A 26,872-nucleotide genomic window follows, 5' to 3' on the forward strand; every position below is an offset into this window, starting at 1 on the left:
TCTGCATAGAATAATATTTCTGGACATAAAGGTTTTTTATGGTTGCTGCATTGGGCGCTCCTCCACACACGATCCGGACCTCTGCTCTTTAAACTCACATCACATTTCTGAGATAGGAGAAAGAAAAAAAAGGAGGGAGCTGACATTTACTAAATTAAGAGCTACCTCCTTTAGCAACAAACAGCCATTTTTAGATTCCCTGTCCTCTTTCCGTCCTTGTCTTTATGCCTCCCCATTTATAACCGTTAATGTGCAGGGGTGTTGGTGGGGGTAGTGAGGTTGAGTACGAGAACACGCAAAAATAGAGCAGGGAAACCAGGGTTCCCCTCCTCCCTATGTCTGCGTAGATTGTACGTAGATCTGATTAGGGGAGACTCTGACCTTCGCCTGTCCTTCAGAGGGACCGAATCGCCATTTGTACCCTATTACGGATGCTCCACTTTATTCCCCCGCCGAATGATTAATGCTCCCGGCCTGAGACGTGACGAGGCTCGGCAAAGAGGGACAAAGGTGCCGCTCGCCTTCTCCTCGAATTACCCCCGCATCATCCAGACCCGATTCATCACCCCCCCCCCCCCCCACACCCCTCCTAATTAAGAACTCACCCATTAATGCACTGCGGAAGTCACGACTCCCGCTCTGTATTGTGCACGGGAGAAAAATAGCAGGAGAACGGCGGAGGAATCGAGCCGTGCCCTTCAAGCGGCTCGCAGAAAGCAATTCGCCGCCGGCCATCAGAATGCAGATCACTCTTCCATTTGCAAGTCTGAGAGAGGCAGCGTCGAACGCTGTTCCCCCAGACCTCTTGGCTCTTTCATCCATCACGGTTTTCGCTCGTGATTGATGCATTTATATCTTTTACTGCGCGGATTTGATTAATGGGAAAGATTAAAAGGCTCCGTAATGAGAAATAGTTTCGTGCCTCTCCCTTAAATTCTCAAAACACGTTGGTCATGCAAGCCGTCTGGCGCCCCATGTATAGAAACTGACGAAAAGCATAATTCTGTTTGCTGGGTGCCATACCTGTTTCATCCTCTCTGTCATAACACATCTTCGGTTATTACCATTATAATTTTGACATGAAATATGGCTTTGTCTTGTGTTACATAGAACAACATGCCCAGCAAATATATTTATTTTCCTAATGCATTCCTTCCTCCCCAAAGCACGTACCAAGACTCAACAGGATATGAAATATTAAACTGTTTTTTTTTTTTTTTTTTCTAATGTGAAACCAATGACAGTGATAAGTGTGCTGTGGCAATGGGCATGCAGAGTAAATTAGAAAAATCAATGTCTTCTAATCTGCCATATTTCATAAGTATTCTTTTCCCGAGGCCATTTCTCTGGGTTTAGGGAGTTGTATTGAGAAAGAGAGAGTGTGTTGTACCTTAGACACTCATGTGTGTGATAGCCTTGAGTTTTTTTGTATTTTTGGTCTCTTTTTTTCATTGTTTTCTACTAAACACACATAACAAAAACTGTTAGAGGAGGCTGCTGAATTCAAGATATTGGCCCCACATTGAAAATATGTTTGAATGAGGCCTAGCTTAGTGTAGAATAGTGCTGAGTAAAATGAGTTAATTCTACACTAGTCCCACAGGGACCAAATTTTTACACTGTAAGATTTGATTTAACAGTGAATATTTTACAGTGTGTTTATGAGACTGAGGTCATCTAAGCTACTCAAATATACACGGTTATATCCTTGAATAAGGAACTTAACCTGATTCAGTTCTTGCAGTATATCTAGCGTATAGCAATAGTGTTTGAACATACAAGTTATGTAATTTATAATAAACCCTAATATCAAAAACAATAACAAAAATATATTGATATTGAGCAGATAGATTTGCTGAGAAATCAACATAGCATTCTGCTACTGTAAAACATTTCTGTTCCCTCAACCCCAGTCATCCTTCCTTGTAATCATTAGTGCCTCTTACACAGTGTGACAACCCAGATTATGACTTCAAGGGGAAAAAAATAAAAGTCTTGTGAAAGTCTACCCTGAAGTAGCAGTATTCTCTAATGAGCTGATTAATCAATCAAGGGCCTTTCTCTAATGAGCTCTTGTCATTGTTCAACACTGTTCAACAGAAAATGGAGCCAAGAGGTCATGTGATTTTACCTAGTCACTAATATGTCCCTGGATTTCTGTTGCAAATTGTTGCAAAAGAAAAAAAAGGATATCTAGAAGCAAATATTCTGACAACAAAGGATATCGAGAAGCAGACAAAAAAAAAAAAAAAAAAACAAACACACACACACAAAAAAAAAAAAAAAAAAAAAAAACAGCTGCATTCCTGATCAAGATCAACTAGGTTTCCTCATTTGTGTCCTGTCTAAACCTTTCTAGATGGGACATAAATAGAACCTGCCAAATACAGAGCACACTATTTTGAAACACGTCATTGTTATTCTGAGATCATGGCTGTCTCATTTCCAGGGGGATCTGAGGATGTGTTCACATCCTCAGTATATCTCCTGTATATTTACTGCATTTTCCACAATAACACATTTCCCTGTTGATTCTCTCATTATATTACCACTTATTTATTTCATTCTGCACATGGGCAAGAAGTCATGAATAGATTTTTTTCCCCACCGAAATTTATTTAGTTCAATGCTGTTTAATTCATGCAATTATTCAAGTGTAACATTTTTATTCTGCAGTCCATTTTATTACGATTTTCACATAGGGAAGATTAAAAGCTTTCATTTTGCCAATATAAATGTTAATTTCTGCAATATTTAATTAATGTTAACTGCTTGTGTTTGGTCCTCTTCCACACCATCCTGTTTAACCAATTGATTGGAAGCCTGCATTTCTTAACACTGACCAATAGAGAGAGCTAGAGGCACTATTCTTTTGCTTGAGACCAATCTCTCTTTTGAGGGAAGTCAGGCAAAAAAAAAAAAAAAGACTAATGTGCTTTAATAATAGCGGGATACGTGTGTCAATATCCACAGCAGTCAGTTGAACGATAGCTTCTAGGAGTTCTAATGTGTTTTTCTGTACCTTTTTTCCAAGCTGGCTATCAGCAGTGGCCGAAGCCGTTCATTTTGAAAAGGTCAGTTGCCAAGGAGGTAACTAAAAATTGTGTAGTTGTCCTCTGGGACCCCCCCCCCCCCCTACCAATTTAATTAGGGGAGGAAGGAGTGTAGGGAAGGAAGGGATTTATTCTGGATGTGCTTAAATGGTAATGTCAATGCAGTTCTGAGAGACAATTTCCAAAGGTTGCTGATTAAGAACTGATGAAATGCTGGTGCTGGGATCTAGAAAATGGCAAATAATAATGTTGAATTTTAAAGGCCATCTGCATGCTTCTTTAAATATGTATATGCACATATCATTCAGCCAGCAGAGTGAAATAAAGGTGATTGAACTGGACAACCAGAGTGGTAATCTACACTGTTAGACACTGTTGTACTACCCTTAATTAAACTGCTTAAACTGAATTTCTTCAGAAACACACATAACATGCAAAATATAAACGTTGTTAGTAAAACTCAGCTGAATCCATATGCAATGCATTTTCAATTATTTTGTTTTTGCAAATATCATTTTATGCACAGACCACAGTCATTGGCATACTGGATTCAGATCATGTTTCAGGTTTCCTTCTAAAAAAACCCAGTTCTCAAGGGGGTGCGGGGGTTTAGGAAGTAATCATCATTTTAATCATTTTAATAATTACAGCCTAATACTTAACTACATCATTCCACTGGGTGTTAACTGCAATCTCAAGAAACTTTTGAGAGTGATACTGAATGTGTACCATGGTTATTTATAACTGACAGTTGGATTTAGTACCGCTGCTCTGTCCCTTAAGCTGTGGGTGTATGCCGCCATTAGGATAAGCATTTGCTTGTCAGCATTTCTGCATTGACCTGGAGCCTAGGGATTGTAGACTAATAAACCTTCACCCATTACAGGCAACTAGAGGAATTTGAGGATTGCAAGAATGGGAGTTGGGATTAATTTTTTTTTTTTTTTAGAGTTTAAAATAAGGTAAATACAGTCCAGGAGAGTCAAATCAGCACAGTGAGACACATGACAGGGAGCTTATACAATGTTTGTGTTGGTTTCTGCTCTGCAGGACAGCACTGGCCTTATATGTCATATTCCACCCAATCCACATGGGTGCCACATCTCCTAAAGCCTGGCAGGTTTATATCTTATTCAATAAAATGGCTTTGAATTTATAATCTCATGGGGGAGGGCAAACATGATTGATTAAATACATTGAGCTGAACCGTTTGGCGAAGGCACACAGTTCTGCAAATAAGCTTGTTGGCATAAACAACAGATTTCAGGACATGCTTTGCTGTGATCTGAGTATCTCTGGGGAGCATGTAGCTTCGCAGGCTACCTCAAGAGAAACAAATTGAACATCTGACAGCTTGTGCAATATCCGCTGAACAAAACTGTAAAAAGCTAAAGGTCTGGGGTCGGCAAGAAAACGTTGGCAAAGGCAGCTGCTGAAATATGCCACTTGACAGGTGTTTTGATTGAAAGAAGCTCAGCAAACAACTTGTAAATCGCATGCTATGAATATTTCAACGTGCATTTAAGAGCGTTGGCTGCAGCTCGGGAACAGAGAGAAACACCGCAACTTTGAAACGGGGAATTCTGGGAGAACATACTGCTTTGAATGAGCGAGTAAGTCTTGTCGCATTGCAGTTACGTCGATGATTGATGTTTGATTGAGCAGTCGACATTTAGTCAAAGTTTTCCTGATATTGTGGCAGCTTGTTCACTGTGCATACAACAGAAGCCTGCTTTATATTACACTACACAGCCCAAGCTGAGAGAAGACTGGCCCTTCTTTCGCTACACTGGCAGTCATTGGCTGTCCATGCCAATACCTTCCTGTGAGGAAGTTTTCTAAGTTAAGACATATTTGTCACACTATAGCATCAAAAAGGTTGGATCTTTGTGTTCCTGATATTGACTTTTTAACTCCTGGATGTCACTGTTGTAGATAATGCACACAGGAGGCTTATCCTCTTTTCAGTTATACGCATAATATATTTGCATGCTAAAAAATGGCAGAAAAAGCTAATGAGATTAGACTGCATTCTAGACTATGAATATGAATGCAAACATTCTACAAAATGGCTTGATCAAACACTATACTGATTATTTAAATAAAAAAACATGAAGTTTAAATTATAGAAAAAGCAAAACAAATTATGTAAATGTTTGCAATAAACCAATAGTGCGCTGCAGAGAGGATAATAGGTATATCAAATGGAATGGTAGCAGTTCCATAAAAATGACGCCCAGCAAACCGATAAAAAACCATTTTGGCTGATAACGTTCCTTTAAATGATATTATTCTTTTAACGGGTATGGGAGAAAAAGAGGTAAAGCATATCAAGAAGGAAAATATATATTAAAAAGCAGGTTCTCAAAAATTGCTTGTAGACCCATCTCAGAAAAAAAGTATTTTGTATAATATACAGAAAGAAATAATCAATACAAAAACGAATGATCACAAGGGACTACAATGAATTCAAAACAAGAACTTATTGCAATGATTATGAAGTGCTGAGAAGCCGTTTACACATCATATTGTGCCTCTGAGAAAAAAAAGAACCAGTCTGTTTTTTACACTGGTATTTTCATGAGCTTGAAAGCTCAGTGGTTATTTTTTACTTGGCGACATAAGTAGAATGCTGAGATTAATAATGTACATACTATGTCTTACCTTTATCCTGTGCAAATACATGCAAATAAATCTGTTTATATGTGCCAAAATCAACAATCTCCTTTATTCCAGTGTAATTATAATAATTATATATTATTACTACTACTATTTACATCTCAGTGTTTTCACTGTAACAGTGTAGAAATTGCTCAAGAGCGATATACGTCAAAGCAACTTCAATTTTAGTACTCTAACCACAGTTGCAAGCTGCCATGAATATAATTATTGCAATATGCAATTAGCGTGAGAACAATTATTTGGTATGTCATATATTTTACTGAAGTGAATTGAAGTCTCACACTGTCCAAATGTGTTTTAATTTATTTTTCAATCCATCTATGTAAGTCAATTTTTTCTCTATCTGAAGTTTATGTCATTCAATGGTCTTTGTTGGTTAGATTTGGTTAAAATGAGAGCAAACATACTGGAATGGAAAATCGACATCATGTTTGTCTTGTGCATGAGCGTTGTCTTGACTACTTACAAGGTTTGTTTACATGCATTATATTATCACTAGCTGTAATATTTACATTTTCTCATGGTCTTATTTTTACAATAAAGTAGATGCATGGTCACACTGAGTAACTTTACCCAAGCCAATTCATGATAATAGAAAACAGTGGCACAGGACATACATAAAATATACAACCTTCCTAACGTTTTGAAAGCAATGTGCTGTTGTCATGGCCATATGCTGACTAATGTAAGGCCTGTAGACTTGTACACTGGTGATATAGCTCAAACAATAGAAAGCTAAATGCAATATTGATGATGGACATACGTGGAAATGGAATTTATACAAGGGGTCCATACAAAGTACTCTGTAGTATGGACTCTAGACAGGTTTTAAAAAAGCATTGCACCCACTCTTCCTACACTGCTCTTGAACACAAATATCGTTATATATATATATATATATGTATATATATATATATATATATATATACATATATGTATATATATGGGCTGTGACCGACACAGTCTGAAGCTCTTTCAGTCACGGCAATAATCTATATCAGCGCGTACTCCACTGTTGTCACACCATGATTATTTTTGATTACCAGCTCAATCGACGATCAACACGTCAACTTTCGCTGAACGTGCAACGGCAAAAGCATTTTCTTTGGTGATATATGAATGATTGCTTTCGGCCTAGCGACAGGGAGAAGAGAGAGATATAGGTACCACCTACACAGCCTGCTATTTGCCAGCGTCAGCATGATTATCATAGTCGTGTACCAATCCAGAAGGTATATTGCAGAGTGGGAAAAGAGATTCAAAACAACACAATGGTGGTATCACCCAGCAGTTATAGAGAACTTTAAATAGATTCGGAAATGTATTTCATTTCATCCATAATTTAGTCATTCAGTTTAATTTTGTAAATGACTACAGGCCCTCCTATTAAGGATTCCCACACAAATGTAGTTGTTCTCACTAATTAAAATGAGGTAATGTGGGGTCATGGCACAGATGATTGCTCAGCACCCAGAATGTAGCCATGCAGAAAGGTCCCAAAGCATGCTGGGAGTGGGAGGGGTGTCGTTCACCTTGAGGTGTCGTCTCCTCCTCCGGAAGCGCAGCAGCTCCTTGTGTTGCCGGGCGATGAAATTGACGGCGGCATACTCCAGCAGCGCAGAGAACACAAAGAGCAGGCACACCGCCATCCAGATGTCAATGGCTTTCACATAGGAGACCTGTGACAGAGCAGACACCAATTCAAAAACATTGAAACTAGGTCCAAGGCAAGGCCTGCTACACCAAAAGAAATAGGACATTTAATCAAATAAGATACAGCATCCACCTTTGACAATAAAAAATTAGCAATGACTTTATTTATAATACTCATGGGGGAAAACCCCAATTATTGGAAACACATTAGACTATGCTAAAATAATTAATGCTTAGTGAAACATTAACAATAGCACTACACTTCCTTAAAATTACATTATAGATTTTTTCCCAGTATTAATAAATAAGAGACAGTATTATATATCGTAAAGCAGCCAGGGTTTCCAAAAAAATGCCGTGCAAGATTACAATTTACATTGATTCTAAGGGACAAACCCCATCTCTCATGGACACACCATCTCAGAATTGTACATTGTATCAATTTATACTTTTTTCCCATAGTCTGACCCTGGAATCCTTCTAATAAAAAATAAATTCCTCAATATTTATGAATGTAAACTTACAATTAATTGTGTATTTTAAATTGTCTATCATATGAGGACCAATGATTATTAAGCATTTATGAATGCACCATAACTTGTGTGAATGTGAATGTAATAAACCTAAGGGACAATTACTTATTCTAAGGATGAGGGTAATGTCCTTTGTCTTTAGCATATGACATTACATTTAGAAAAATAGTAATACCTCCTTAAATTCTTTTACTTGCTTTTTTAAAAATGACTGATAGTATGTCAGTTCAATATTATTTACATATCTTTTTTATGTGTATTGGTGTGATGCATTCTTTTGATGTCATCACATCTCCCTGTGTAAGAACTGCTGGCTCACCTAAATGTTAGGACCAAACCTCTAGCCAAGCAAATGCAGTACAGCAGGACAAAGAAAGTATTCATGCATACAGAATATATTGCATAACTGATGCCGTGTACATGAGTTACAGATCTTCAACGTAAACTGTAGTTTGTACAAGTGCCTGTCTCTGGAGATGTCCTACACTATATGTACAGATAGGCCAATGTTCTGGCATGTTTCCTCGGCATCATGCTATTTTTTCATCACTGTTTTAAAAATGATAGTTTCCAGGTAAACCTTGGACAACAGAAGATTCAGCACATCTTGAACAACAGAAGAATGCCACTGAAACTGCAGGTTTGTATCACAAGAATAATGTAGTTTAACATAATGCATTGTGATAACACAAATTATCTTCATCAAATGTTACAGGATTTTAATAATTAGGAATAGGCATTGAAAGTGTATGATTGGTGGTAGAGAGATGCACTTTTATAATGCTTCCAGGTTTGCAAACCTGACATTTGTGAAAATCAGCTGTGGACATGTACACAATTAAGGGAGTTCAGGGTTCTGATGAATTACATGGCTAAAAGTGACAAATGTATTTTTATGTCACAGAATATTCAAGGTATTTCGAATAGAATGTTTATGTGATGTCTTATTCAGAATTGTTGAATATTGTGACCAATGATGGAATATTATACTACGTGTATTTATATTGGTTATAAATTTTAATTAGTATTAGTATCATGGCTTTAATTTGACCCTATAATTAAGAAAACATATCTGTGGAGGAGATGGCCATAGCTGAAATTCAGAACGGAAGCACAACATGTTCTATGTGGGGGATAGAGGGATAAAGAATTTAAAGTGTAAATAAAGTTTGTCATAACTTCATTCTGTTTGCATTGTGTTAGTTGTGACAGAAGTAGTACTGAACCATCACAAATGAATTTAGTGTCATTGTTGTGTCAAGAAAAGCCATTCATTCACAGACAGAGCAGTCCTTCTGTGTGGAACTGGGCCGACTCTTCTCTTTGGCTGAGGCTCACTTCATTTGACAGGTCAGTGACCACTGCGGCTGCGGAAGGCAATTTAGGTGGCGTTACACAAAACACGGTTCAGAAGACATCATTTAAATGATGAAATTCGCTGGCCTGAGACAGCTCTGGAGAGAGGGCTGGCCCGACATCTCTTCCCTGGTGCTTATTTCCCAAGGCCAGGCCGACATGAGAGGTTCGGAATTTCTTTGATTACCTCCAGCACTTCTGTAAGTACTTATATTTCTCACCCTCAAACCCCCCTTCCCCCCCCACTCCCCTCCAAAAAAAAAAAAGAAATTAAAATAAAATATTAAAACACCTATAATACTTTAATCTATACCTTTAGCGAATTTGCTAGCCCCAAACCATGCCTCTGTATGGGATCAAGCAGATAGGATAAAAGCAAGATTTGATTACATTTGATACAACAGATCTGTCCTTTGGAATCTGTGGATTAAGGGAAGCTCAAGGACCAATGCAAGTAAATGGCGTACTATTTGACCTCTCGCTCTCGCTCCTTGACCCCCCACTGCAAGGCCTCTTAGCCACAGAGGACAGTGGGGGTATACCTAGTCTGAGCTGTAGTGTGTGATCATTACTGCGACAGCTGAACTGCACAGGAATCATGGTTCACTTGTCCATTTTTCAGAGCACGCAAATCACCCTTCATATCAGCGAATAAAATGTAGGGATGCTTTCCGATGACGTAATTAAGCACACACACACAGACACACAGACACACACACACACACACACACACATCTCTCTCACCTTAGGCAGTGAGGCTCTGGAGCCTGAGCTCTGAGTGGTCATGGTCAGCACAGTGGTGATGCCCAGTCCCACTCGTGCTGGAGCGGCGTCCATGTTGATCCAGAAGGACACCCAGGACAGGATGACGATCAGAAGGCTGGGGATGTACATCTGGATCAGGTAGTATCCCATCTGCCTCTCCAGGTGGAACCGGGCTTCAATGCAGGTGAACTTCCCTGGCAATACAGAAGAGGAAGCGTTGGTCTGAGTAGGACAAGAGAGAAATGTGTAGAGGCCACAAAGATTTTCTTCTTCATTTATTCTTTGAATGACAATAGCATTCAACTATTGTTGAAAGTGAATATAAAGATTTTTCCCGGCTCGGTGCACGCATGTGTGTGTGTGTGTGTAGTCATAGAATGTATTGTAAAATTCCCTGTATTAGTTCACTCTGTGCTTGTATAAGCTCAGACAATAAAGCCAAATTCACTTTCCATGAAAACTCATTTTCCATTTGACTGGCTTGTGCTTGGACAGTCTCCTGACATTTTCTTTCTTCCACCGGAGACCAGAAAAAAAGAAAAAAAAGTCCTTGGTGTCTCAACCTTGCAAAGAATGGCAATATTCTAAGCAGATGGTTATCTCACTTAATCTGGCATGCACTGTATCCGAATCCATTACATTAATCCTCATGTAAACTATCCATGTTAGGCCAGTTGGAATAGTAAGAAATGACATCAGGAACATCTGAGTCAAGACACACAATATGCACATGTTTTTATTGTTATTATTTAAATTTTGAATTGAATTGCATTCCTCTTTTTTTAGTTATATCATTCTAATATCATCTATCTTTCTAAAAAGCTTTTTGCATGCGATGCTAACATAAAAGGACCAAAATGAGTTTTTTTGTTGTTATGCTAATGCTCTGAGATGAACAATGTTTCACTGTGCTAAACGCCGTTTCATCCATTTAATCAGCTTATATCTATTCAAGACAGCTGTCTCTGCCACGACTTTCAATTCGATTAAATTTAACCACAAAGCATTGTTTTGGAAGAAAACAAGCTGTTTTATTCATGATTGATTTATAGCCGCAATGCACTTGGAGGCTTTTAACATGTTGGGAGAGAACTTGTGATTTATTTATTTATTTAGCTATCTATTTTCTTACTGGAAAAACTGAAGAAGTTTACCACTCAAACTAATGTTGCACGAGCGTGAAACTGCATTGCACCAGCAGCACAGTAATCGATGTCACGTTCAGCGTCTGAGCCACTCCGAAGGGAAGGAGGGGAGGAGAATTAAAACGGATAACAGAGGCTGCGGAGCGTAGAGGGACCGCAGAGCCAAGAAGCGTTCTCTTCAGCTCACTGGATCGATAGACTGCCGTTAATACGCTTTAGAAAAAATGACACTTGGACGGTCACGGAGGGCTTGATCGCGAAGCGGCGCGCGCAGTGCAGTGTGGCCGCTGACGAGGGATAGCTCTGCGGAGCGAACCGCGTGGAGGAGAACCCCCCCCCCCCCCCCGCCCAGGGGAGACCTCGCCGATGCTCACTAACCCAAAGACAGCCCAGCCCATCCGACCGAGCGGCCAGGGCAACAGACTGCACCATTCTGCGCTCGCTGATCACATGACCGCGGCGCAGACCGAGCCAGGTTGCTACCTGCGAACCGCGCTACATGCTACATCGCCACGCTAGACAGCATCTGTAAGCCTGTCATAGCTGGAAGCGGAACAGTAGCGTACAAATTTCAGTAGCGAGGGAAAAAAATATATATATTCTGTTGCTCACTCTGGTAATACGATGCTCTCTGCGCTTTCACTGGAGCTGACTGTGGCCTGCTTGGATGTACTATAACATCAGTTTGTAGATATTCAATTAGCACACTCTCACAACCGAGATATTCAAGAATGCGTTCTGTTTTGAATTTCATTAAATCGTTTCTGTAGCTTTTAGAGTTAATGTTCAACACAGCCATGGTAGCATTACTCTGAATGTTAATTTCGTCCCTGGGAGGCATGGTCCCATCTCACAACAACAGCATTTATAGGTGAAATAACAAGTGCAGCACTGTTTCACGAATTTATTCCCTGATCTATTTGTTGGGTTATTGCTTTTTGTATTATGGCTACAATTCTTGGAAAACACCACAGAGCATTTACCAAGTCCACTACAAAAGGTCAAAATATCCATGTCTGCATTATGAAATATTGGCTATTGGCTGTTCTAAAGCTGTTAAAAATATATGGTAATTAATTTTTATCTACATCTATTTTGATATATAACATGTAAAAGGCACTGTAATCAATCCCTTACTTCCTAATCCAGCATTTTAGCTTTTAAATGCTTAAATTGCCACACTACTGTACTTTCATGTTCATATGAATTCATATTAATATTTACGAAAAAACATTAATCTAAGGCAGCAGTTAATTGAAAATATAATTTAACAATATTATTTCCCCTAGCACTAGGCAGCATATAATTGTTCCCAGATAATCACAATAAATCCAGATTCTTTTGTTCCTCACTCCAGTTCTACTATAGATTTTAAAATGGCCTCCAGTGCTGTTTTCATTTTATCTGAACTGTAACAAATCCAGACTGGCAAAGTCAGCTGGACAGATGGTTCTTTAGCTGAATTGATGAGCTCATAAAGAATAAAAGGAAACATAGTTATGATTTTTTTTCAGTGTTTAAACCATAAATTCATTTATATTCCAACACATTTACGTTTATGTTCGATATGCTTCTGCACAAAAACAAATATAACGCTTACAATATAATGTTCTCAAACAATGTTCTACATTTTATGATAAAATATAATATGCATTTCTAATAAAAACAGGGCTTTCTTCTAGGAAACTGTTGTTTAAAGGAAAAGAGTCGGTCTTCTGAAAGCAACAGACCTGTGTTGTAGTGCTTGGTGCAGTACCGCAAGTCCTTCTCTTCTTTCAGTATAAACTGAGGTAAAGTCAGATCATCAGCCACCTGCACTGCTCCCTTCTCATCCCACTCGAATATGAGGTCGTTCATGGTGTAGCCGACTACAAAGAAACAACAGCGGCCAGTCAGACAAAAAAACAAAACAAACAGAAGTGAACAGGAAAATATTTTAAAGAAAATATAAAGCATGCCAAATTTAGGTAATACATTACACCACAAACAACATAGTGAGATTTGGACTGAGAATACTGCTTTAACCACGTTTGACATTTTCATTTTTTGGAGGATGTGTGCGGCGATATTCTTCCCGTCTGTCATAACGCCGTGACTGGAGATGTGAGACGCACGCCTGAATATGCCATTCTGCCGATCCCGCCTCTACTTGAGTTGCTCTGAAAGCCACCTGACTTTAGAATGAACAGCCGACTGCTGTGGAAGCTTCCGCCATTTCCATAGATAGGGGTGAGGTGAAGACTTGCAGAGGACCGCAAATTTAATGCAAAATTCTAAAAGAGGCAGAGGGTGGGAGGAGGCTGGGGAGCGGGGGCCCTGGATTGACTGATGCATCTGCTTGAAGGCGCACTTATATTATTACCCTCTACATCATCTCATTCTAGACCAGCTCCACATCCATCTCATTGCCACAAAATAAATATGCTCCTTCCAGCTTTAAGGATAATGGAATACTCACAGCTCTCCAGCTGCATAATGCAGGTCTGCACGTCCATGGGGAAATTCTTCAGGTCCATAGGGCAGGCCAGAATCAATGTTATTCTGAGAAAAACAAGTTTAAGAGTCAGTTACAGGTTAAACGATTATGGGTCTATCAGAATCCACACAAAATGTATTATTACACTGGTTGCATGGTGCGAATACACAATAGTTTCAAATTCAGTGCATTTATCTCAGATGTCAATGAGGTGAAAGTGTATTATGGGGACACCGTTTCAGCAATGACAAAGAGAAATTATTTTGTGGTGTGCTATTATGAAAAACCATTGATTCAATGACCAGTCAGTTAAACATTGAACTTTGCTCAAATATCCATTTGCACCACCTAAAAATGCAATTTTTCAAGGTTTTTATATTTATTTCAGTATAGCAACACCATGGAATATTATTAATAAAGATTAATGTCACATGAGACTATACATTGACATAGTCATCACACAAATAAACCAAAATATTATAATACTACAATAATACAATACTATAATAATAATAATCATAATAATAATAATAATAATAATGCACCTACACTCATAAGCCATGAGTTTTTCACTAAATACTACAGATTACCACCTGCTGGCATTTACAAAACAATATTTAGCATTCACCCCATTCATAAAGCTACATAAATGACACTGTGTCTGTTTGCCACATGCCACATTTCCTATTTATAGCAACAACTCTTACAAATTAAAACACTCTCCACATTTTGGGCGCACAAAGGCAATGGGCTGTGAGAGCTTCATTTTGCTCATTTAAACTGTTTGATTGGATCTGGGGCTGTAGAAGCTCAGGATTAGTGGACTCTTTTGAAGCCGTGGCTTTCATAATAAACTGCTTTCAGTGGCTGTCATGAAATTCTACAAGTATGTAAGTAGGTGATGATAATGCCATATCTAAATGTGTGAATTTAGACACTATGAAAATCCCTTCAGGTCAAAGAATGAACATTAGATGGGCTTTTCAAAATGTTCTACAAAGGCGATGGGAGAAAAATGTTAGCAATGTTGAGTGTTGCACACAATACTGTTGAATACTATGACTTTAATGGAACCTTCTACACCATAATTTACTTTCAGCAACTGACAAACATTCCTTTCAGCATTCTGGGGAAAGATTTAAGTGTGCTGGTTCTGATAGCATTGCTCAGCCACGGTGAGATAAAAGTGTTATTTATGAGCAATTTCATATCAGGCAGGATACTGTAGCTGGATCTACAAGGTTTTTGTGATGGTATCAAATAAAAACGAAAAGAAACCTCTACTTTTTTATTTCCTTTTTGGCGGCTAGTGTGCACTGAATCCAGAGGTGAAAAATTCAGGTTTAGAAAGTCCCCCACATTTTGTTCCAATCTGCCAGGAGGTAGAAATAATCAGTGAAATCAGCTGGCTGAGGTAGAATAAACACCTGGCAGGACTGTAACCCCTGAGCCTTCCACCTCTGACTGATTCCAAAATTCTTAGATAGCATGAAGGTGGGATTTTGGGTGAGTGTAATATAGAGTAAATTATAGGTGTCAGTAAAGATGTCTACTTTGACATACGTATTGTTGCACATATGTTTATTTATTAATTTAATATTGCAGCACAGTCAAATCCAAAAATATGAATCCACATCCTTATGCCCCTGCAGCATACGAGTACAAAAAACCTTTTTGAATTCTTCCACAAATTCAAATACGCTGCGTCTGTTTTTATAATGTGCTTTCTGAGATCAAACAAATACATCTTTACTTTTCACTTATCGTTTCCATTATTCCTGCCATTCTCTCAGGAGATCAGCTAAGGCAAAACACAGCTGGTATGACATTGCAGATCCACCAGGGGGCCCCTCACCTTATACTGTACAGGACGTTCCCGTTTTTAGCAATCCGCAGCAACTTGTTATCCGTGGTAACACCATGGAAATTGGCTCCTTTTTCATTGGCGAAGAACAGATCGGGTTTCCAAATGGAATCTAACATAGAAGGGTCCAGGTCCAAGGAGTCATCAGGGTACTCACTGTAGGCCAGTCGAGGATCATTCCATTGCTGTCTCAGGAATATGTTCACTCTGTAGTCCTATAAGAGAGACAAGGCAAAATCAATGGCAAAAAAAAAAAAAATCAACTGAAGTGAGAATAAGGATCATGCACAACACTGGACAGAAGGGCCATCCATGATTTCACACTGTCAGCAACAACGACAACAAGATTAAGACGCAGTGATACCGTTAGAATTGCATTGATTGCCCAGAAGATAACAGCATTATGTCCAGGTAAGATTCACTGCTGCCACAGATTGAGTGAAATAAACACCTAATGTCACTGGAATCTTCCATTACCTGAAAAGATTTCTGAGGACAAAACTGATGCTATGTTTTCTTTTTTTCCCCTGAAGAATAGGATTTATAATTGTTTGTATAGCACCAACCAAATTTTCAGATCTCAAGTGGAGGATCATACTTTATTTGTCAAATAAATACTTATTTATATCTGTGTTAGCTAACACAGGATGAAAAATAACAGATATTTTACTGCTACTGAATCTTTCTTAGCTGATTGGCGTTTGAAGGGAAATGTTTTGGGTTCATCTGATACCTCTAATGTATCAACACAGGACACCGACTAAATACTATTAAAATGGTTTAATAATAAATTACTCTAGAGGTGAGCTGCGGAGCCACATCTGTCGTACCACAAATTAAGACTTGTGTATTTCAATGCATTTTCTATAACCAGTGCATTATTTATTGTTCCTCATGGATATACATTTATATTTCATAGACATAAAATGTTTAATTAGGACAGGAGCCTGTGGGCCATCATAAAAATGTTATGGTGAGCATCTGGGATACTGTATATTGATTATGAGGTGTCAGCACTTTCCAGAAACATTTCTGTGAACGAGAAGTCTGAGACCTTCAAACTATAACCTACAAACTACTAATATTAGAAAACATGGAAAATTACTGTACTAGTTCAAATGTCTATATATATAACCTTTAAGATGCCAAACTGCCCTTTCACATTGTCAGAGAATGGAGGGTTAAGCCATATTTCCATTAATATGAAAGCAAAAGATCTAAAGAAGCCATAAAAAGGGGGCTGGAAGTCCACAGGAAGTCTCGCACAGATCTCTGCATCCTGTGCTCCCTTAATTATTTCTGTATTAACACAGGATGAAAAATAATAACTAATATTTTAGTGCTACCAAATTTTTCTTAGCTGATTGGCATTTGAGGTGCAGTTTACCAAATACACGTAATACCTGTGAAATTTAACATGCATAGTTCCTATTGTAAACATTAAAATGTACACATATATGCTCCATCTCCAGTGGCATGCCTGTTATTTTCTTATTTATCCTGGTTGATAATCTTCCTATTAACTGTAAAATTAAATTAAAATATATATTGCTTAAATTACATATAATGAATATGAAATTAACTCTCGGCTCTAAATTGGAAACAGTTTCTGTCTGTTCCTAGGGATGGAACCAAGAGGCTGAAGATTTCATATTGCACATCTGATAAAAACTGACCAAGGCTCTTAACCTGAATCTATTTTGTTAAAAACTCCAGCTATGTAAAAATGACCCATAATGTGAAAACTGCTATCCATGTCATAAATAATGGTGCTTGCTCAGAAAATGAATAATATAATGGAATTCTGTTTGTCCAACTAGGGCACCACCTGGATGGCTATGCAAAGAGATCACTTATAAGGTTAACACTTTAGCATGCATTTATGCCTTACTATGCATTCCTCATGCCTGTGTAGAAACAACGCCACCTATTAGCAAAGGTTATTAAACCGTTATAAAGCGACTTGCAGAAGGGAGGAATGAAAATGGAGCATGTGACCTTTGCAACAGCAATCAGCCATATCATTACCTGGACTTTCTCTGGAGGTTATCTGAAGATGAGCTGTTTATCACAAATACACAGCAGTACGAGATTAATTCATGAACTGTTGAGAGTGGCATATTAAAATTACACACTAATGTGTTGCATGGTTGTAATTTAGAGTATGTGGTAATTTACTATCTATGGGACACTCACGGCAATTTTTCACAGAGATTACAGCTTGTAGACTCCCCTGTGTTATTATGCTATTATAGTATCCTTGCTTGCATTATGCACTGAAAGCTGTAATAATATGTTTATGGAACTGGAGAAATGCAGTAGTAGTGGAGAAAACCGTAGTGTGACTCTAAATGGTGTTGCAATGCAATACATTATGTATACCACGCTGATGAACAAAATTTTTAATCATTGACAATAAAACACTCCTTTTTTAAGACTGTGTTCGCATTAACCATACAGCAATTGACTGATATATCTATACGATGTCAAAATTAGGAATATGCTGTTTGCATTTTAAATATCTTTCTGTCATCCATCATCCATTCCTCAACTGGCCTGCAGTGCATCTGGAGCAAAAGGGACACTGCAGTCGTGCCCTTGAGCAATACAGTCAGCCTGCACTCCCTTCGTAAATATACTACACTGTGTATATACTACGCTGTACAGTGGAACATTATGTTCTCAAAACCAGATTTTTAAAAATACATTCTGCTTTGAAGGCAAAAAATAAAGTGAAGGAAAGACACAAAACTCGCGAGCACGGTTCATTTGGAGAACAAGTGGACTGAATCATGCAATTATCCAATGTGAAATGCTTTGTAAAACAGGCAAGGGGGGGATGCTTTTCAAACCATGTTGTCATGGCAAACAAGTAATTCTGAAATGGGACCAGCTGCACGCTCTCAACTAAAATAAAATGTGCAATTATCCATGATACAATTAGAAAGTCAACTGTGAATGAATGAGAAGCATGTCAAATATCAGACACAAAGGGGATTGTACTATGCAAATAAATACAGTAAGAACAATTATAACAGTTACAATTATATTGATAATCATAATAATATTATTAATAATAATAATAATAATAATAATGATAATAATAATAATAATACTTATTATTATTATTATTATTATAATAATGCATATATACATTCATAGACATGCTGTGTGCTATTTCCCTTCTACAGTCTATGTGCAAATGCAGAGAAATTTATCACTATTAGACTAGCAACTCTGTATATATTATTAGAATTTGGTATTATAGACGTCTCATGTTTTCAGCAGCTGCAGAAATAAATAAATAAAAAGCCCTCATATTTCTTTCCATGATTTTCTGGGCTGAGGAGATGGATTTATAACAATGGCTCATAATGTCATTCAAGCCCAAGGCCAAACTAACTCCCAGCCTGCGACAGATTTTTAAAAAGTTTTGCTGTTCCCATGACTCAGCTGCAGCTAACTCCGGTGACAAATGGCAGAATTGGGGATTGATGCACTCAAGCCCGCTCAGGAAAATGAAAGACCCAGGCAGCTAATTGAACAGCCTCTCGATGCTCCCCTGAGACTCGTCCCTTTAAAGCAGGGTAAACAATTAGGAACGGCAGAAGGCCACGGGGACTGCGGGTCCCGATAGTAAGCAGATCCCTCCGGATCCCTGCATGAAACATTGTTCTCAGCAGTGCTATAAACACTACAGATTTATTGATGCCATCCCCGAACCAACCCCCCCCCCCCCCCCCCCACAACCCCCCCGATTTTCTCTCCCCGGCATGCCCTGCCTCTCCTCTTGTTTTCGCTGTTGACGAGAGCGTGAGCACCTCGGATCAATTCCACTGGTTGTAGCAGGGAAAAGGAGTGGAAAATGTGGCATTAGTTCTGCATGAGGCGGTTCTGCGGGCCGCAGCGGTTTTAGGACAGCTCTGCTGACGTGCAGCACGGAGGCCCGGCTTGTCTGGCTCCACCGCTTCGCCTCCATTCGCTCAACACCCCCAAACGCCGCTTGAGACAATTTCATTAGGGCCGTCATGTGACTCACGAGGAGGCAAACACCGAGATAGGCTAATCTTGCTTTTTTTAAAAATATGACATCATTTTATATGACATCATCATCTGCCTAAAGTAGTTTTGATCATTCGGCAAGACACGGTTCTTCGCTGAACCTGAAGGAGCTGCCCATTGAACGATTTAATGTAGAAAATCATGTATTATTTGTAAATCTACATACCTCTGGATCATCTCGAGAGGGAAAAATGCCAATAGAACCAGAAGCTTTAGCAGTGATGTCTATTAGCTTATTGGCAGCAACACCATGGGAATTCTTCAAAAAGCTTCATCTTGCACAAACAAATCCTTGAATGCATTTAAATAGGACACTAAAATACTATTACAATGGTTTAATAAAAAATTACTCTAGAGATGAACTGCAGAGGCACATCTGCCCTTCCACAAATTAAGACGTAAAGCGTATTACAATACAACCGAGTGCATTTTGTATAACCCGTGTATTAATAAATGTTCCTTACGGATATGTATTATATTTCACAGACAGAAATGGCTTAATTGGAAAAGGAGCTTGTGGGCCATTATAAAAATGTTATGCTGAGCATCTGGGATATATTGATTATGAGGTGTCAGCAATTTCCGGTGCCCTTTTACATCTTCAGAGAATGGAGCATTAAGCACCATTTCCATTAATATGAAAGCAAAAGAGAACTGATCTGCACAAGCCATATAAAGGGGACCAGAGAAGATCGACAGTAAGTCTCACATTCCTGCATTCCCTAATGTCAACTTATCTGTGCTAATAACATCTCCCCTGAATGGACCATCCCATGTCAGGCACATGAATATTCAGATCTCAGCAAAAACATATTTTCAACGTAAAACAAATGTCAAGTGACATAAAAAGCCTTGTCTATAACTCTTTATTTAAAACTGGCTAAATCTAGGCCTGCCATTGAAAGTATTGATAAGGTCATGCTACAATAAATAACATTTTAATACAATATTGTATCTTGGCTCACACAAATTAAACAAGCGCCATTTCAAAGCAATGGTAGCCAATGTTTCCTAAATTATGTCTAGTAACTTGGTCCAGTGTTTTTTCATCTTACCATCTAAAGAGAAGGTGGTCATTCAAAATGTATCTGTCACATGAAAGAGTCAAATTAATTTATAGTGGAAATAATCTACAGTACAATTCAGCTGTTACATCGAAAAATTTATAAAATGACTGCACCATGTGTTTGAACAATTATCTGGTTTGTGGTCCCAACCGAACAACGTAATGTCTGTTCTGAGTAATTGATGGAAGTTGCCGGTAGTTTGTAATGAATCAGCATGACTGTGACTCCCTGATCTGACATTGGTTTTAAGGGGGATCCCCCTGGGTCAACTGCAGGTCTGAGGGGATCCCCCTGGTCTAATGTCGGTTTATTGAGAGTGGTGTTGGAGAAAAATCCAAAATAACCCCAGTTTAGGGCTTTACTGTTTCGATGTGCAAGGTTGTTTACGAATTCTGTCTGTGAGTCTGTGGTCATTGTGGTTATTTCTGTAAGAAACCCTGGAAAGTGCCAAACTCACGGTGCTGCATAGGTATGGGGCATACCGCCTTGCCAAGTCGTACCTTGGTGGATGGCACTGCCCAATATTGGGCACTGCAACAACAAAATCTGGTCACCGAGATGAAACCAAAAAATAATTTGTTGAGGATTTTTGAATGAGGAGATGTGCCACTGACCAGGTCGGGTTGTGCTATGCAGTATTCATCCCATTCCAGCAATAAAGCCATAAAATAAATTTGTTCTGTGCTCAATTTCAAGCTGAAACAGACCTAAATTGACTGCCTGTGGAAATGGTTTGATGGTAATCTCTGTTCAGAGGAACACCATGTTTATTTATTTTCTGAAGTACTGCCTACTCTTCAAGATGCACTGTTTAGGCAACCCTGTGATTTGTCAATCCAGCTATTAGCTATTTCTTGGTTCAGCAATTTCCCATATTGAATATGGGCATTTCTATCCAGTTGAGCGGATATTCTCTAGCCGGCTGAAATTGAAGGGAAGGCTCAGAGGACTCAGAAACAGGCCTAAAAGCTTGGGGGGAAATTCCAAATCCCCGCATGACTAATACAGATACACTGCAATAGCACTTCAAATGGACTACAATGGGCATGTGTCAGTGCTATATTTCCCAATTCTTACCAACATTTGTGTCTCCATAACTGTGCTCTCAATATGCACTTTCACTGCCAGACAAATTAATCAGCACTTTAATGGAAAAACTTCACAGTTCTTGTATTCTTATATAACAATGAATGATTACAACACACTTGTTTTAGCAGAATGATGGATGAAACTTTTGAAACCCAAAATGTTTCACTTAAAAATATCAATCATAACTGGAGGGGGGGAAAAAAATTAATTTCATGACTGTGCTGTGTCAGATAGGTTTGAAATGTAGTTTCACTCACCATTGTTGTTTCAGCAATGGACCCAAAACTGTTAATAAATATGTTGCAGGTTACATTTACAGGGGGACCTGTAAAAAGACACAAACAATGAGAAATCTTAAATTGATTATAAAAACAGTGCCATTATTTATTCTAACAGAAATACAAACTCATCCTGGGGACATACTAAATTTGCTAGTTTTTCTTCAAACCTTAATTGCAACTTCAGAAATTTTCATTGTTCTTAAATAGACACCTATTGTATGATGATTCTCTTTTTTAAAGGCCACACACCATGAAGAATGAATTTCCTATATGCACCTCAAACAACTTTTATTCAGATCGAGGCATCCTTTCATTTTCTTTACACCACAGATTTGATGGATACTCCATTTTGATTAAACAATGAGAAATCAGTGTCTTGTATGATGGCTGTTTTATTACGACTGCAAGTTTCACAGCAGATTATATCCATCTTCACTTTATGTATTCAAGTAGCCCAGTCAGAATAAGTTCCCAGGTGTTGACATTAAACACTACAGTCAAAAAAAAAAGGGGAAAAAAAGCCTGGAAAGAAGTAAAAGAAAATAGAAAAAGCTGATCATGTTATGGGAACAGCAGACATCCCAAACCTGGCCATCTACATCCAAAAATACCTCCTTAAACACAATGCACTTCACAATAAATGTAAATACTTGATTAAATGTTTGCAAACAGTGTGAATTACACAAATTAAAAACATTGAGCTGGCTTGTTTGTGATCGCTAGAATCCATTGCTGTCTGCTGGTACTATTTTGCAGTGGAAGCTAAAAATGTTTCTTTTGGCAAGTACCTTTGTATAAACAGGATAATGTACATCAAGTTCGTCATTCACTTCAAAACCACCCTTCAGAGAGATTAAGCCTCCTCTGCTTTGCATTAGGGTCACGTCACCCTGTCACTCACTATACATTATAGCTTATATAATGATCTATACGGCACATGATTCCTTTATAATGGGGATTTTAAACTGAGAAAATGATATACCGACAGGTGAAATCAGTAACAGCAGAATGCGTAGGCCTACACCTGCGCAGTAAAGTATCCAGTGTTAACTCAGCTCTAAAAGAGTACATATGAGTCCAGTAAGGACCATTTGTACTCTGTAAGACTTGATTTAACACTGAACATTTTACTGTGATCGCTGAAACAAAACCATTTTATGGAAGATGAGTTCAAAGGCCAAAAAAAATGGCAACAAACCAAACCTGCACTGTGTTAAAATAAGTCAAAGAACTTAAAACTTTGATATTTTTAACATCAATTATTTAACTTTGTGTAAAATTACATTGAATGGCTGGCTATTGTTTATACAAATGTTCTCCAGTGCTACACTTGAGATACTCATGGTATTTTTCAGACGGATTTCTCAAGGTTAGATTAAACATTTATGCAGCAGGGTGGCTCTCTAGTTGTGGATCCTAAATTACTTTGTAATAAGAAGGAATAAGTGATTACTTTGAGACCAACACTCATTTTGAATTTAGTCAGAAAAGCCACCCATAGGGAAAATTCATCATTCTTTCAAAGGCAATACTGACACAAGAAACTCCAATTGTGTTGTGCATTTTTGTTGTTTAATTATAATCAGACACAGGAGGACAAGTGTCACTCAAAATGAATGCTTAATACTCAATGTTCATACATATAGATCAGCACAAATACCAAGTTTAACATCTAAAATTGACAAAGGTAAATCATTAAATATTTTTCCCGTTGCTCCATTGGACATTAGTGATATCTCAAAGTCCACCAAATCTATTGAGAAAAATAATAAGCACACTTCTAAATAGACCTGTCATATATTTTGTGGAATGGCTTCATTAAAACACCTGGAATGCCATAGCAGATTTCATATCTTTCTGGGTAATTCAGATCAGAGCCGCTCAAATTTGGTCCAAGGGGACCTTTTTGTATGCTGGTTTTAGTTCCAACCAATCTGTTGCTCAATTAAGATTGTTGAACATGTATCTATGTTTTTTACATTTTTTTTCCAATAAAGTTGTTAACACAAAGCAGGTCTGATGTGTTATCATTTGCTTTGTCTTTGAATTCTTCAGTATATACCAAATGATTAGTTTTGGTGGCCATGTGTACACACTTTATACAATTAGTTGCAAGACCTTGCTGATTCACATTAGTCTTTAATTTGATCAGTTATTTCATTAACTATCTTGCTTTTCTTTATGCAACCATTTGCAATATAGCATAATGCAAACTTGGGACTTTAATTCATTTGTGGCAATGCTAGCTATTTTTAACATAATGTGGCTTAGAGAGAGTAGGTAATCTACCAAAACATGAAAAGTGCAATTTAAAAAAATGAACAGCTTGTTAAAATTCTAGGGGTGTATACTGTATGTAATTGGAATGAAAACCAGCATGCACTGGGGTCCCCCAGGATTCAACCTGAGAACCGGTGCTCTACATTGTGCATACCCTATTTTACAGCACTTCGGATAATAAGGGCAACCAGTATGTTAATCATGACAGGCTGTAGCAGAGATCACAGCTGACCTTTTAAGCAGATCTATGGGAATCGACACATAGCCCTGCGTTCTCTTTCTCAGTCCTGTGAACATGTTTTGGTGGCAACATGAAAATTGTAGGTACAAAATTCAGTGTCAGATGAATTCAGCGCTCACTAACTAGTTAGATTTCCTATTAATTTCTATTGCAAAGAATAAATCCCAATAATCCCAATCAAAATATTCATTTTAATCTCATCAAACATATTTACATTTGAAACAGGTGTAATTTATATGTACGCATACTCATGCAGTTCAAATAACGATTACAGAGGGATTAGTACCATAGGGAAAAAAACACCAAAGCAAACAGACTTTTTATTGATATTTCCCCTGAACAAATGGGATTTTGTGCATTGCTATTCGGGATTCTGGACGGCAAAGGTAACATCGCTCCGTTCGGAGGAAGACAAGTAAGTGAATGTAATCATTTTTCCTTCTTTTTTTTTCTGGCTTGCCATGCAGAGTGTGACGCATGGGCAGAGAAATCAAATGTCCTCCCAGCCACTGCAATTCTCTTTATGTCCTCGCAAGGAGGAGCAGAGCGTGAGGAGAAAAATTAATAAAGAAGCAAAACTAAGACGCCGCGCCCATTAGCTGTCATAGCAGGGCGACTCACCACGCAGGTCGTATATGTTTATGCCACACAAATCTATGTGCCGGGCAAACAAAGCCATGAAAACAGGGCCGTTTGCAGCTTGCTCCTCTTCCTCTCAAAACTTAATTTCTGTGCTGTACCACTGCTCTGATAAGACTAAGTGCTAATAGATGTTGGTCATGATTTATTACTGCTGATAATGCACTTTCATCCATCTGGCACTTCAAGAATGGAATGGGAGGGAATTCTGAGCATTTTCAATGTTAAAATTAAGATCATAATAAAATTAAGTAACAAAGAGGAAGCATCGGAGACTATGTACAGTATATGACACTGTTGTCTCAAATAGCCAAGTCCACAATTATATGTGGACTTATTATAGCACACTTATTTGTCCTCAAGTAGCTTGTCAGTGGCCTTTATGTCCTTTTGATTTGAATCAAAGCCACGATGCAGCCAATATCAATTAAGTGCAAATAATTTAGTACACTGTCCTCAAACATTGATGTGTAGTATAAAGAAGAACATTTCCATGCTGTAACGCTGATAATTTGTTGTCTAAATAGATTTGCTACCTACCGTTTATGTTTTGCTCAAGTTTTATGAAACTATGTTTAATATAGATTAGTGATGTGCAATGTCTAAGTGTAATTTAGTATTATTGAAGCATAAGAGGAATTTCTAATTTATATTTTCCCTTTTAAATAAAGCCATGCTAAATAATCAATATTGCTGAAGTCAGTTTAGTATTTCACAGTAACCTCATCTTTATTGTTTTGACTCTGTTTGAGTTTAGAGTTCGATATACAATATTTCAGATTGTTGCATCTTAATGTTTTCACCCATTTTAATGTGATGAAGAAACTGATTTATCACTAAGCAAAGCTCAATGTACCCTGAGGGAGATGAGAGGGAAGCAAGGGGATTCTGTTAAATAAATCAGAAATTAAATTATATTGAATACATTCACAATGCAGCTGCCTTCAGCACAACCACAATGACTCCAAAACATTAAATATTTATATTTCTCGGTCTATACCTATAAGTTGAAGTCAAAGCCATAACTCCTTTTTATTGTGCTTATATATATATATATATACCACAAATGCTCAGGGAGGGTTAGATTAATTTTATACCTCCAAGCTGGACAGAAAAGTGAGCCAAAGCTTTCTCTGTCAAGACTGTAGATATAAATGCCGCAATAGGCTGGCCATTCTTCAGGCCCAGTGCCTACAAATGTGAGACGGATTTCCTTCCAATGCTATCCAATCTTAACTTATGCACATTTACCTTCATAAACTACTGTTAACATCGATGCTATTTTGATTTTGCTAAAAACCAATGAATTGTTTTCTCTTCTGTGCGATTATGTGTTCTGTAAATAGTTTGTCAGTTTATATTTGTTCATATATTGCCATCTGCATATAATTTTTTTTACTTCTTTGTTCACTCTTCTGATCAATAAAACGTCAAATTCATGTAATGTCTGGGTCTGTATAAATTATTTGATGTACAATGCAGCACATAAAAACCCTTGCAACATGCTCATGACACAATGTCACAAGGTGCTTTTTCAAAACATGACTCAGCCATTTGAAACAAATTCACTAGGACACAGTTAAAATGACAACAAGCAATTTATGTTATTCCTAATTCATTTTTATGTAGTATTCAGAATATCGTGAAACAACCAACACATTTGTTTTTGTTTATGTTTTTTCAGCA

The 26,872-nt window shown here is 38.0% G+C and overlaps 1 protein-coding gene across 2 annotated transcripts in view; it reads right to left on the reverse strand.

The window, feature by feature from the left end:
• The window catches only part of glra1 (glycine receptor, alpha 1), a 55,565-nt gene that overhangs the window by 4,216 nt on the left and 24,477 nt on the right, over positions 1-26,872 (reverse strand). For both annotated transcript variants that reach the window (XM_064328075.1, XM_064328074.1), the window contains 6 exons: positions 22,003-22,070; positions 15,519-15,742; positions 13,646-13,728; positions 12,918-13,055; positions 10,022-10,236; positions 7,268-7,414 (listed from right to left, as the gene is read on the reverse strand). In XM_064328075.1, coding sequence (XP_064184145.1) covers positions 7,268-7,414; positions 10,022-10,236; positions 12,918-13,055; positions 13,646-13,728; positions 15,519-15,742; positions 22,003-22,070 — 875 coding nt within the window. The remainder of the gene's footprint in view (positions 1-7,267; positions 7,415-10,021; positions 10,237-12,917; positions 13,056-13,645; positions 13,729-15,518; positions 15,743-22,002; positions 22,071-26,872) is intronic.

This window comes from Anguilla rostrata, chromosome 3, assembly GCF_018555375.3.
Source record: "Anguilla rostrata isolate EN2019 chromosome 3, ASM1855537v3, whole genome shotgun sequence".
NCBI lineage: Eukaryota > Metazoa > Chordata > Actinopteri > Anguilliformes > Anguillidae > Anguilla > Anguilla rostrata.